This window comes from Chiloscyllium plagiosum, chromosome 27 (assembly GCF_004010195.1).
Source record: "Chiloscyllium plagiosum isolate BGI_BamShark_2017 chromosome 27, ASM401019v2, whole genome shotgun sequence".
Taxonomy (NCBI): domain Eukaryota; kingdom Metazoa; phylum Chordata; class Chondrichthyes; order Orectolobiformes; family Hemiscylliidae; genus Chiloscyllium; species Chiloscyllium plagiosum.
The window spans coordinates 8,683,312-8,696,545 of record NC_057736.1 but is presented as its reverse complement, the minus strand read 5'-3'; the positions used below and the strand labels follow the sequence as shown (position 1 = coordinate 8,696,545).

General features: G+C 40.4%; 1 protein-coding gene across 1 annotated transcript in view; it reads right to left on the bottom strand.

Moving 5' to 3' along the window:
* The window catches only part of LOC122563513 (receptor-type tyrosine-protein phosphatase U-like), a 330,644-nt gene that overhangs the window by 280,001 nt on the left and 37,409 nt on the right, over positions 1-13,234 (bottom strand). The window contains exons 4-5 of the mRNA XM_043717332.1: positions 8,481-8,596; positions 5,883-6,060 (exon numbers count right to left, since the gene is read on the bottom strand). Of these exons, the coding sequence (XP_043573267.1) occupies positions 5,883-6,060; positions 8,481-8,596 (294 nt within the window). The remainder of the gene's footprint in view (positions 1-5,882; positions 6,061-8,480; positions 8,597-13,234) is intronic.

Genomic DNA, 13,234 nt, shown 5'->3' with positions numbered 1-13,234 from the left:
TGGGTGGGTATATGAATAGGAAGGGTTTGGAGAGATATGGGCCGGGTGCTGGCAGGTGGGACTAGATTGGGTTGGGATATCTGGTCGGCATGGACAGGTTGGACCGAAGGGTCTGTTTCCATGCTGTACATCTCTATGACTCTGTGGCTCTATAACTTTCAAAAGCTGATTGGGTGCAGATGTTCGTAGGTAAAGGGACAGCTGGAAAATGCAATGCCTTCAGAAATTAGATAATGAGAGTCCAGAGGAAGTATATTCCTGTCAGGGTGAAAGCAAAGACTGTCAAGATTAGAGTGGTGCTGGAAAAGCACAGCAGGTCAGGCAGCATCTGAGGAACAGGAAAATCAATGAAAAGCCCTTCATCAGGAAAAAAGGGCTTTTGCCCAAAACATCTATTTTCTTGCTCCTCAAATGCTGCCTGAACTGCTGTGCCTTTTCAGCACTACTTTAACCTTGACTCTAATCTCCAGCATCTGCAGTACCTACCTCCGCCAGATGGGAAAGGCTGGTAGATGTAGAGAATGCTGGATGACTAAAGAAATTGAGGTTTGGTTAAGAAAAAGAAGATATATCAGGTATTGACAGGATAGATCAAGTGAATCCTGAGAAGAGTAAAAAATTGTAGGAGTATACTCAAGAGGGAAATCAGGAGTGCAAAAAGGGGGCATGAAATGATTTTGGCAAATAGGGTTAAGGAGAATCCAAAGGGTTTTTACAAATACATTAAGTACAAAAGGGTAATTAGGGAGAGAATAGGGCCCTCAAAGATCAACAAGGCAGCCTTTGTGTGGAGCCGCAGGAGATGTGGGAGATGCTAAACAGGTATTTTGCATCAGTATTTACTGTGGAAAAGGACATGGAAGATATAGAATGTAGGAGAATAGGTGGTGACATCTTGCAAAATGTCCATATTACAGAGGAGGAAGTTCTGGATGTCTAGAAATGCATAAAAGTGGATAAATCCCCAGGACCTGATCAGGTGTACCCTAGAAGTCTGTGGGAAGCTAGGGAGGTGATTGGTGGGCCTTTTACTGAGATATTTGCATCATTGATAGTCACAGGTGATGTGCTGGAAGACTGGAGGTTGCTAACGTGGTGCCACTGTTTAAGAAAGGTGGTAAGGACAAGCCAGGGAACTATAGACGAGTGAACCCGATGTCAGTGGTGGGCAAGTTGTTGGAGGGAATCTGGAGGGACAGGATGTACATGTATTTGGAAAGGCAAGGACTGATTATGGATTGTCAATGTTGGGTTGGGATATCTGGTCAGCATGGACAAGTTGTGCTGAAGGATCTGTTTCCGCGCTGTACATCTCTGTGTATCTGTGACTCTGCTCTAAGGCTGTGCCCTCAGGTCCTAACCTCTCCTACCAATGGAAACATCTTCCCAACATCTACACTGTTCAGGCCATTCAGTATTCTGTATGTTTCAAGTCAATCCCCACCACCCCTCATCCTTCTAAACTCCATAGAGTATAGATCCAGAGTCCTCAAATGTTCTTCATATATTAAGCTTTTCATTCCTGGCACCATTCTAGTGATCCTCCTTTGGACATGCTCCAGGGCCAGTACATCCTTCCTGAGATATTGGGCCCAAATCTGCGCACAATACTCCAAATGTGGCCTAACCAGAGCCTTATAGAGCCTCAGAAGTATATCCTTGCTTTTATATTCAAGTCCTCTCAAAATAAATGCCATCATTGCATTTGCCTTCCTAACTACTGACTCAACCTGCAAGTTTACCTTGAGAGAATTTGGGGAAGAACTCCCAAGTCTCTTTGCACTTGAGACTTCTGAACTTTCTCCCCTATTAGAAAATTGTCCATGCCTCTGTTTTTCCTAGCAAAGTGCCTGACCTCATACTTCCCCACGTTGTACTCCATCTGCCAGTTCTTTGCCCACTCTCCTAACCTATCCAAATCCTTCTGCAGCCTCCCTACCACCACAATGCTATCTGTCCCTCTACCTATCTTTGTATCATCTGCAAACTTAGCCAGACTCATTAAGTCTCATGGCACATGTTAAACATGGATAAGGAGACCTGTTGCTGATTATCATGTACCATCCTCCTCTAATGGTCTCCAGAATTACTGATACTAGTCTTCAGCCAAATCGATTCACTCTAGGTGATATCAAGAAATGGTTGGAGGCACTGAACATTACAAATACTTAGGTCCCTGACAACATTCCAATCGTACTGAAAACTTGAACTCCAGACCTTTTGATACTTAACATGTACACCTATTTTACATCTCTATCTCTCCTTTCCCACCATTCGTACTCTCCTTGTCTTTTTCTCTGGGTGTCCTTATCATCTGTAGCACTCGTTCCTACTGCCTCTTTTTCAACAGCTTAAAAATATCATTTTCTATTCCTATTCTATTCTAAAGTTTTTTGAAACTTGAAACATTACTCTGTTTCTCCAAAGATGCTACCAGATCTACTGAGTTACTCAAGCAATTTTTGTTTTATTTCACATTCCATTACCTACAGTCTTTTGTTTTTATAAGAGTAAGTAGAATTCTTCACCATCCCCTTTAGTTTGTGTGACCAGGAATGTTAATAAAGGGGTAGTATGTGTGGCTACTGAAGATAAAATGAAAGTTCCAATACTTTCAGCTTTAGAAAATGGTCATAATGATTTTTAAAGTAGCAACAAACAGTGAGCCAGATGAGATTTGCAAAGTTGCAGAAAACAAGAAAATCTGCACTTCAGCAAAGTCTTTCAGTAGTACTCAAGCATAATAATGATATTCTACTTTTGAATGAGAGTCGAGAGAATGTAGAAACCTCATGTTCCCAGCATACTGTCAGAAACAGAAATAATCAACTTTGAAATTCTTCTTTTACTGTCTTCTTATCCAAAATGTTTTGCAATAACAACAAATGTGGTTTCAACCATCTTGACAGCAAATCTTCCAGTGCCAAAAGCAATCCCTGAAGGGATTTTTATTAATGATTTGCAGACCTGGTATGAGACTTGAAAAGTGAATCTATACTCTGCACTCTTCCTGATGATCCACTCCTCTCTTTATCCTAAACTTGAGTATATGGCATAAGAACCTTAAGGTGTCGAAAAGTGTGGCACTGGAAAAGCACAGCAGGTCAGGCAGCATCCAAGGAGCAGGACAGTCAATGATTCGGGCATAAGCTCTTCATTGAGACCCTGCTTGTGCCCAGAACTTTGAGTCTCCTGCTCCTCAGATGCTGCTTGACCTGCTGCGCTTTCCAGTGCCACACTTTTCGACATCTGATCTACAGTCCTCACTTTCTCTGAACCTCAAGATGTACCCACTTCTGGTCACCCAGTCATTGGAAGGATATTATCAAGTTGAAGAAGTTTCAAAAGATATTTATAAGGATGTTGCCTTGTATGGAAAGTTTGAGTTATAAAGAAAGGGTGGATAGGCTGGCACTTTTTTCTCTGGAGCATAGCAGGTTGAGAGCTGACCTAATAGAAGTTTATAAATTAATGACAGATATAGACAGAGTTGATGGTAATTGTCTTTTCTCAAAGATGGGGAAATTCAAGACTGTGAATGTGAGAGGAGACATTTAAAAAAGACATAGGAGGCATATTTTTTTACACATATGGAATGAACTTCCTGAGAAAGTGGAGGATGCGGGTACAATTACAATGTTTAAAAGACATTTGGATGGATAAATGAATAGAAAAGGTTTAGAGGGATAGGAGCCAGGAGCAGGCAGTTTGGGATTCTGTTCGGCAAGGTCAGTTTCCATGCTGCATGACTCTATTACTCTATGTCATTATACTGTTACTATAGTTAAATGTTGATATATCTTAGCTCTTCCTGGATGGTGCAACTTCATTATTCATTGGTCTTTTGTTGTCAAATGATGTTTTTCAACAGAAGATATTATGCAAGAAGGAAACTAATTGGTGCCCAGTCAAGATGAACTGGTACCCTCTCAATGAACACCCACTTCATACTGATGTGGCAGGCCGCTGGCAACAAATCTTTTAAACCATAGGATTTTAAGTGATGTTATTAATCAACTAATATAATTTCAGCTGCTGAAAGTAGTTTCAGGCCAGTCTTCAGCCATTGCCTTCCTACATCATTTCAAATGACCATTGCAGGGACATTCTTACAGAACAACAGACTTCAGAAGGAGATGGTGGATTAGAAATACATTCAGTTAAATTGAAATACTTTAGTGAAATGTTTCAATTGAAAGTATGCAGAAAATAGTTTCTATTGATGATGTTGCAAACTTAGAAAATAATGGAAGAGATGTAGGCTTGGAGTTTAATGAACATTGGGTATGTGCCTCTGGGGTATGCTGTGATGTACCTATGATTTCAGTCATCACATGACAGAAGACTGCTGGAAGACTGAAGCTGGTGCAAGTGAGATCATTGAGCTCTACTGCATTATCTTCATGTACATATTATGAATAAACATTAGCATCATCGAGCCATAGAGATGAATAGTCCAACTCGTCCATGCTGACCAGATATCCTAAATTAATTTAGTCCCATTTGCCAGCACTCAACCCATATCTCTCTCAACTCTTCTTATTCATACAGAGGAACCTTGATTATCCGAATATCAATTATCCGAATATCGGATTATCTGAAGGAAATCTCGAGGTTTCCAACAGTGATTACGTCTTTTGTTTACAGTTATTAAACAGGCACTGTCTCCAAATAACTGACCACCAGCGCTCTCTCTCTCTTCCCCCCCCCCCCCCCACCCCCCACATTTCTCTGGAGTTCTACACAGGGGTGTACTCTAAACCCTCCTTCCCCAGATAATCTCTCCAACATTGTCCTGTACAGGGTAAAGGTCAAACCTGTCAAAACGTTGCAGTAAAAATTTGTGTGTGTGCGTGTGTGTTATTTGGAGACTTACCCCACAAAAGCAGCAGCAACAGCGGCAGCAGGATCTTGTTGCTAGTGTACAGTCTGGCTGCCCTGGAGAGTGGGCGGGGGCAGGGTGCAATGTTGGATGGGGTTGGTGGGGTGGTTGGGGGCGGGTGGGGAGCAGTGTTGGACAGAGTTGGGGACGGGCGGGCAGGGATGGGGCAGAGGGCAGGGACTTGTGCGTGCTGAGTGCTGCTCAGTCTTCTGACCTGGGAGCAGACTTAAAAAACTCTGAGCCCCAGAGGAAAGGCACTTCGACAATTCACCGAATAATCGATTATCTGAATGAAATTGTGCCCGCCCATCTCGTTCGGTTAATCAAGGTTCCCCTGTATAATCATCCAGATGCCTTTTAAACGTTGTAATTGTACTAGCCTCCACCACTTCCTCCGGCAGTTCATTCTGTACATGCACCACCCTTTGCGTGAAAACGTTGCCCCTTAGGTCCCTTTTAAATCTTTCCCCTCTCACCCTAAGCCTATGACCTTTAGTCTGGACATCCCCACTCCAGGGAAACGACCTTGTCTATTTACCCTATCCATGCTTGTTTAAAATAAGTCTAGAAATCTGACCTGAGCTTGCATGATGTACAGAAGAACCCATACTAAATAAGAACACCGGCCACTAACGAGCTGATAAGTGACATTCTCTGATGGGAAGTATGCAAGATTCTAAAATTGTTGGAGAAACTCAGCAGGTCTGGCAACATCTGTGGTGAGAAAGTCTGCTGACAACATCTTCAGAATTATACTGAACAATAATTCTGTTTTGTTCTGCAGATGCTACCAGATCTGCTCAGATTTCCAGCAATTTCTGTTTCTGATTTCCAGCATCTGCAGTTCTTTGTTTTATTTTATCATAACAACTGTTTGAAATTGCCAGAGAAAGATTCAGGAACTAGGACAAGAACTAAATGAAAAGGAATTGTATGTTAATAATAAGTAGCAATCTTACCCTAGTGCACTGTACAAGAAAATCTTGAACAACAAAGTTACCTTTAACAATCAATGCTGCAAAGTTAGACACTCCTGCTCCACTTTCAGACTGAATCACACAACGATACAGGTCCTGGTTTTGCTTTGTCAACTGTTGTAGTTGAAAGATTGCAATTAGTATTGCAGGGTTGATGCTTTCTGGCTGTGCTGATGGGTTGATTACGCCTCCGTGCTGTCTCTGTTAGTGAAATCAATACAATAATGTTAAAATATAACAGCAATTTAGGGAGAAAATGTGCAAAATGTTTAATCAGGTGGTCACTCAAACAGCACAACTTGTTCCAACGTACAGTAGTTTTGACTTTGCACTGATATAAATCGTATGGTGTATTTTGGACATAATGACATTCAAAGCACAAATAGTGGAGGGTGGTAAACCTCATAGTAATTTTACAACACACCAAATAACTTCATCCGGACTCCATATTATGGAGGAAAAGTTTCCATTGATACTCTGGGATTTTTTTTAAAAGTAGTTTTATGCTACTACCAGTGTGGCAATCGTTGCTGTGATGCTAGAGTTGAAGAAGCAGAAATAATTTGACTGTCATTGCACCAGGACCTCAACACGAAACTCGTCCCACTGTGGAAACTCCAAACTACAGTTCTTGTGTGGCTTTCTGTCATTGCTGTGGGATATAGGTGAATTAATGTTATTTCTGCAATTATAAGTTCTGATACAGAGTAAATGAATTCACATTAGTTTGGGATTGTTTCGGACGAGAGCTGACTTAGCAAAAATGAGGAAACATATAATCCGTTAAAGAAAATGGTATGTTAGCATGAGACGTGATTACAGAACAATGGTGGATGTATGGGCAAACAGGAAAAACATCTGTTTCCCCACTTGTACAGAGACACAGGAACAAACCCCAATTAAAAGGGCTTAGTGATAAGATGCTGTGAGGGGCAGCGCAGATGGAGGGAGTAGAAAATGGTAAGCAAAGGATGGGATGACGTCAAACAACCTTATAGGAGGCAGAGATAGACATTTGTCACTGACAAGGCCGGATAAATAGAAGTTGTGGGATCAGTCTTAAGGAAATGAATGACGTAAGCAGAGGATGGGGGCAAACAATGGAATAAGGAAAACATGTGGGAAAAAAACTGTATAAATTGCGAGAGTTTGTTGGATTTGATGTGCATTTGTCATTGCCTTACCTGGCATTAGACATGGCACCCACTTGCAAGTGTACAAATAAACGACTCTGTTTCAGATTTTTGGTCTCGGACTGAAATTAATAAAGTGAGTGAGCTTTTGTTTCTCACATTGCAAATGTAGGTCAGAGTGAGAAGGTGTGAACTGATTAATTAGAAGCAGTATAAGTATCAGCTGTGACTCAGTCAGTAACACTGCCTCAGCCCCCAACATGAGCACAGCAGGCCCACCTCCAAACACAAGCACAATGCCCTTCTTAAGTTTCAGACCCCAGTTATTAGGCTGAAGCCCCCCTCCAGAGTTTTGAGAAAAGTCTAGATCTGTTATTGATCTTTTTTCTGACATTAAACCAATGACTCATATGCTATTTTGGGTATAAATTAAAGATCCAAGAAACTACTTTGAAGAAAAACAGGGATTTCTCCATTCTATTCTGACCAGTATTTATCACTCTCCAACATAATAAAAACCAATGATTTAGTTACTATCACATTGTAGTATGGGTACGTGTAAATTGGCTGTTGCAATTTTTGCATCACAAGCTAAAATCATATATATAAAATACTACACATCTCTTGAAAGCAGTATGATGTGTTGTCTGTGTGTTGATCAACAGAATGAATTAATCTTTTCTTTATCTGTTCACCAAGTGAGTTTCAAATGGTATGAGCTGAAAACTGCTTTGTACTTGTTGACAATTACGTAATCGCTATTTAATTGTGTGAGGTAGGCAGAATATAAGCTTAGAAGATCTGATACTCAGATTAAGCAGGTCTGTAAAGCTATACAGCAATGTAGATAATTAACCAATCGATTCTATTCATTTTCAGATCCAAGAGGCATAGTCATTTGCTGATGGGGAGGGGAGCCTTTCTTATTTAACTCTAGGGGACCTGTAAGTCAATGACCTAATGGGCTCCGGGTCATAATTTTTTCTGTCTTGTTGGAGAAATTTTGTGTTTGGCAAATGTGTGGCACCTATATTACCTGCTCTTTCAGCAACAGCCTGACCTGCTGAATTTTTTTGGCACTTTCTATTTTTATTAAATCTGAATGTTACCAAGTCTTCTGCATTTAGACATGGACTACTTCAGTAGTACTAACTGAATCTGTTAATTACAACTGAAATAAGTGTCTTTCACAGGGGCTGGTGAATGGATAAAATGGTGCAGTTGTTGTTTAATTTTTTGAGAGTTTGAAATGATCCTTTAAAAGTGTAAAAACTGTAATCTTACATTTCGAAGAATAATGGTTTGAAAAGCAGAAATGTTTTGTTTCATGCAATTTAGCTGTTAGAGGTGTTAACTCTCAATGACTGCTTGACAATTAGTTGATGTTTTAATCTTTCTCCGTGATCTATAATTGGTCTGGAGATTGAAGGGATGCCAAAGATAAACTTCAGTTATTAAAGTTGATTGATGTAAAACAAACTTACTTACCTGCAAGGAAAGACTTTGTGCCTTAGTCATTTGTCCACTTGTAACACAATGGAAAGTTACATCCTGCTCAGAGTTCATCTCCATATCTCTGAGTGGCTGAAAGTGTGTGGTGTTAGCTACAAACGGAAATAGAGACTGATCATTCATGCTTTCACTGAAAGCTTTTGCATGACAATTAGGACAGTGGCTAAAATATGTGTTAAGTTTAGAATTGGATAATTGTAATAATTTTCTGGGCATTTCTATCTAAATCTAAACCAAACAACATAATAGAATCTTTCATTCTTTCTTCTGTACATTAAGTTCTCATCAACATCAAAGCAGATATTAAAACTGAAGCATAATATCCCTTATATAGTTTGGTTGATAAATACAGTGTTATGAAATTCAAAGGTGTACTGTACCTTTAAGAGAGAGTGAAAGCTGGCACAGACCTGGAAAGGCACTGAGTGTGCTGAAAAATTTAAAAATGTGACATTTGATTTTGAAACGAATACCTGGAGCTGAGTTGCTATGATTTACAACAAATTTGAATTTGGCCAAACCGTTTAAATTATGCCACAAGATACTAAAATCCAATTGAATTTGAATTTTATTGTTTTGATGACACCAAGCCGATGAGATGGTCCGATGTTTTAGGGTATAACAATCAGATCATTTAAGCAGTTGGCCAGAGCGACAAAGACCACCAACAGACTGCGCCCGCAGAATCACTCTCTGAAATGTACTCGCATATGAAATCTGTGAAGCAGAAGACTGAAGAAAAAAAGACAGAAACATAAAGAAGAATCGATTTTGAATTTTTTGTAAAACTTTATCAGGTTTTCTTGGATCAGTATATTGTTTTAGAGTGGGAGGTAGGTAAATTGATCAGACAAAAGAGGTTTACAGTGTAGATTGTTGTTGTTCAATTTTTTTTTACTTGGACTTAAAGAATAAATTGTTAATTGTTTTTCTTTAAATAGTGGGATTTGGTAGTATTTTTGTCACCCGTAATTTAACAGATTGCAATGCAAGGTGAGCTTTCTGTGTGTTTGGTTTAAATTAGCAGAAGGATTTAGTCCCTGTCGTAACAGTTTGTGGTCTCATGTCTGTGATATGGACAGGCTTAGACAGATCCAGTCTGAGATTTAGACAGATTTGAATAGATTTGGGATAAGAGAAAAGCCCAGTAGATTTAAACATTTGCCATTTAGGGTCCTAGATCTTTAAATAAAACATGGGTGAGACAATTAGCTTAATTTTGGTTACTTGTGATTGGTTAATTTAAAAGTGAGAGAAATGGCTCTTAAAATTGCTAAAGAGGTTCTGGGGTTTGAAGATGATTCCCAAATTTGCCAAGCAAGTTCAGAAAGAAAAGACCATACTCTTACAGTTAGCAAAGAGGTTAGAATTGGGTTTAACCAAGGACAAAAGTAAAGCAGAAATTGTAAGGGAATTATTCAAATAATTGGGTGTGTCTGAGAAACAGACCAGTGTAGTAGAGGTAGAAAAACTTAAGTTACAATTGAGGAAAATGGAGTGAGAAGTTAAACAAAGGGAGAGAGAAGAGAGACAGAAAAAGAGAAAGAGAGAAGGTTTTTAGCTGAGCAAAGAGAGAGAGAAAAAGAGAGAGAATTTGAATTTGAGAAATTGCAACTTAGTTAGCAAAGTCAAGTTAACAGGATTGGGATTAAAAGGGAAGGTATTGATACATGTCAAAACTCTGCCACATTTTGATGAGAAAGATGTCAAAACCTTCTTTATTTCATTTGAAAAATTGGCTAGACCGATGGAGTGGTCCAACGACTTGTGGGTAATGCTAGTTCAGACTAAACTGGTAGGCAAAGCTCGTGAGGTATTTGCCGTGCTGTGAGATGAGGGGTAACGAGATTATGAAGAGGTTAAACAGTGTTTTTAAGTGCTTATGAATTGGCACCAGAAGTATATAGACAGTGGTTCAGAAACATAAAGAAGGAAGCAGGTCAGACTTACATTGAGTTCGAAAGAATTAAACATTGTCATTTTGATCGACAGGTGCTTGCCTTAAAATAGATAAGACCTGTGAGGCTCTAAGAGAGATCATTCTGCTGCAGGAGTTTAAAAACTCACTTCCAGAGATGATAAGAATTCATGTGGAGGAACAAAAGCTCAGGAAGTGAGAAGAGTAGCAGAGTTAGTAGATGAGTACACATTAGTGCATAAGACAAGCTGCCGGCAAGAATTACATCCTGTGAGGGATAGAAGTTGGGAGAAGGGGAGATCCTACACTACAAAACAAAGAGTAAAAAACTTGCGATAAACAGGTTAAAAAGAATCCCATGAGGGTGGAAAGGAGGCAAAAGGCCTCAGGTGTTTCCACTGTGGTAAAGTGGGACACAAAGTGACAGCGCTGGTTGTTAAAGAAAAGATGTGGTAAAAGAAACTAAGCCAGTGGCATTAGTAAAAGTTGTAAAGGAAACCCCAAGAAGAGCCGAGGAGCTGCAGCAGAGTACACAGCCTAGGCACGGGCTAAATATGCAGTTAGTGTCTGATCCCTATAAAGAATTCATCTCCGTGGGTAATGTTTACTCAGAAAGAACAGGGGGAGAAGGGCAAGAAGTTATAGTTTTAAGTGATACAGGATCCAACCAGTTTCTAATAGTAAGAGATGAACGAATTTGCACTCTTTTTGACCTGTCAATCGAGAGAGTGGTGATTTGTGGGATAGTTGTATAGAAATTTAGTGTTCCCCTCTGTAAATCAAGTTGGAGTGCCAACTCAAGACTGGGAAAGATACAGTGGGAGTATTGACAGAGTGCCAGTTCCAGGAATCCAGTTTGCTCTTGGGAATGATTTACCAGGATCCAAGGTGGGAGTAACATCCCTTGTTGTGGAAAAGCACAAGGAAGACCAGGAAACTGAAGAGTTAAAAGAAAAATATCCTGGTATTTTCCCAGACTGTGTAGTAACAAGATCCTACTATCATAAGTCACAGCACAAAGTAAAAACTAAAGAGAGAGATGAAGGAGTTGAGGTTCAGTTAGCGGACACCCTGTTTGATGTAATGGTGCAGGAAAAACCTCCTGAACAGGCAGAGGGTCAGACAGAAGTGTTTAGTCCTGAAAGGCTAATGGACTTGCAACAGCAGGTCAAAATAATAAAAGATATATATAGATGTGAACTCTGAAAAGGAGGCAGAGAATACTCCTGAGGGTTATTATCTGAAAGATAGAATCCTAAGATGAAAATGGAGCCCACGGCACATTAGAGCAGAGGAGAAATGGGCCAAAGTGCACCAGATTGTGTTGCCAGTAGCATACAGATAGGAAGTGTTGCAGGTAGCACATGAACTACTTGTAGGAGGTCACCTAGGGGCACAGAAGACTCAGGCTAAGGTACAAAAACATTTCTATTGGGTCTGGAATGCACAAGGACGTGGTTAACTTTTGCCGTATATGTCATACATGATAAATGGTAGGTCAGCCACAGGCAGTGATAAAACCAACACCTTTGTTGCCAATTCCCGCATTTGAAGAACCTTTCACGCAGGTTATAATTGATTGTGTAGGTCCCGGAGGAGCCCCTAAACAGTTATGACACGGGGTAAACCTTTCTGTTAATTTAAACCAGATGTACAGAAAAGCTCACCGCATAGAACATAGAACATAGAAGAATACAGCGCAGTACAGGCCCTTCGGCCCTCGATGTTGCGCCGATCCAAGCCCACCTAACCTACACTAGCCCACTATCCTCCATATGCCTATCCAATGCCTGCTTAAATGCCCATAATGAGGGAGAGTCCACCACTGCTACTGGCAGGGCATTCCATGAACTCACGACTCGCTGAGTAAAGAACCTACCCCTAACATCTGTCCTATACCTACCCCCCCTTAATTTAAAGCATATTGCAATCCATTAAATTATGAGTGACAAAGAACCAACAAATCTTACTATTTAAAGAAAAAAAATTAACAATTTATTCTTTAACGCAGTCTGTTGGCGCAGAGCTTTTTGCTGCTCTGGCTAACTGCTCAAATTGTCTAATTTTTATACCCCAAAATATCAGACAGTCTCATTGGCTTGATGTCATCAAAACAGTAAAATTCAAATTCGATTGGATTTTGTTATCTTGAGGCATAATTTAAGCCGGCCAAATTTGTATTTGTTGTGTATCATTGCAACTCAGTTCCAGCTATTTGTTTCACAACCAAATGTTACGTTTTAAAATTTTTCAGTACACTCTGTGCCTTTCTAGATCTGTGTCAGCTTTCGCTCTCTCTTAAAGGTACAGTTCACCTCTAACTTCATAGCAGCAGTTAGTCTATCCACATTGGCACCAACGACATCGGTAGGAGGAGGGCTGAGGATGTTAGGCAGGCTTTCAGGGAGCTAGGTTGGAAGCTCAGAGTTAGAACAAACTGGTTTGTTACCGGTGTCACGTGATAGAGAGTCGAGGAATAGGAAGAGGGAACAGTTAAATGCGTGGCTACACGGATGGTGCAGGAGGGAGGGATTCCGGTATCTGGATAACTGGGGTTCTTTTTGGGAAGGTGGAACCTCTATAAACAGGATGGTCTACACCTGAACCTGAGGGGCACCAGTATCCTTGGGGGGAGGTTTGCTAGTTCTCTTGGCGGGGGGGAGTTTAAACTAACTCTGCGGGGGCATGGGAACCTAGACTGTAACTTTAGGGTGCAGGACCTGGAGTGTAGGGAGGTGAGGAACATGGCATCAATCTCAAAGGAGGGTGCCTGTAAACAGGAAAGTGGCTTGAAGTGTGTATACTTCAATGC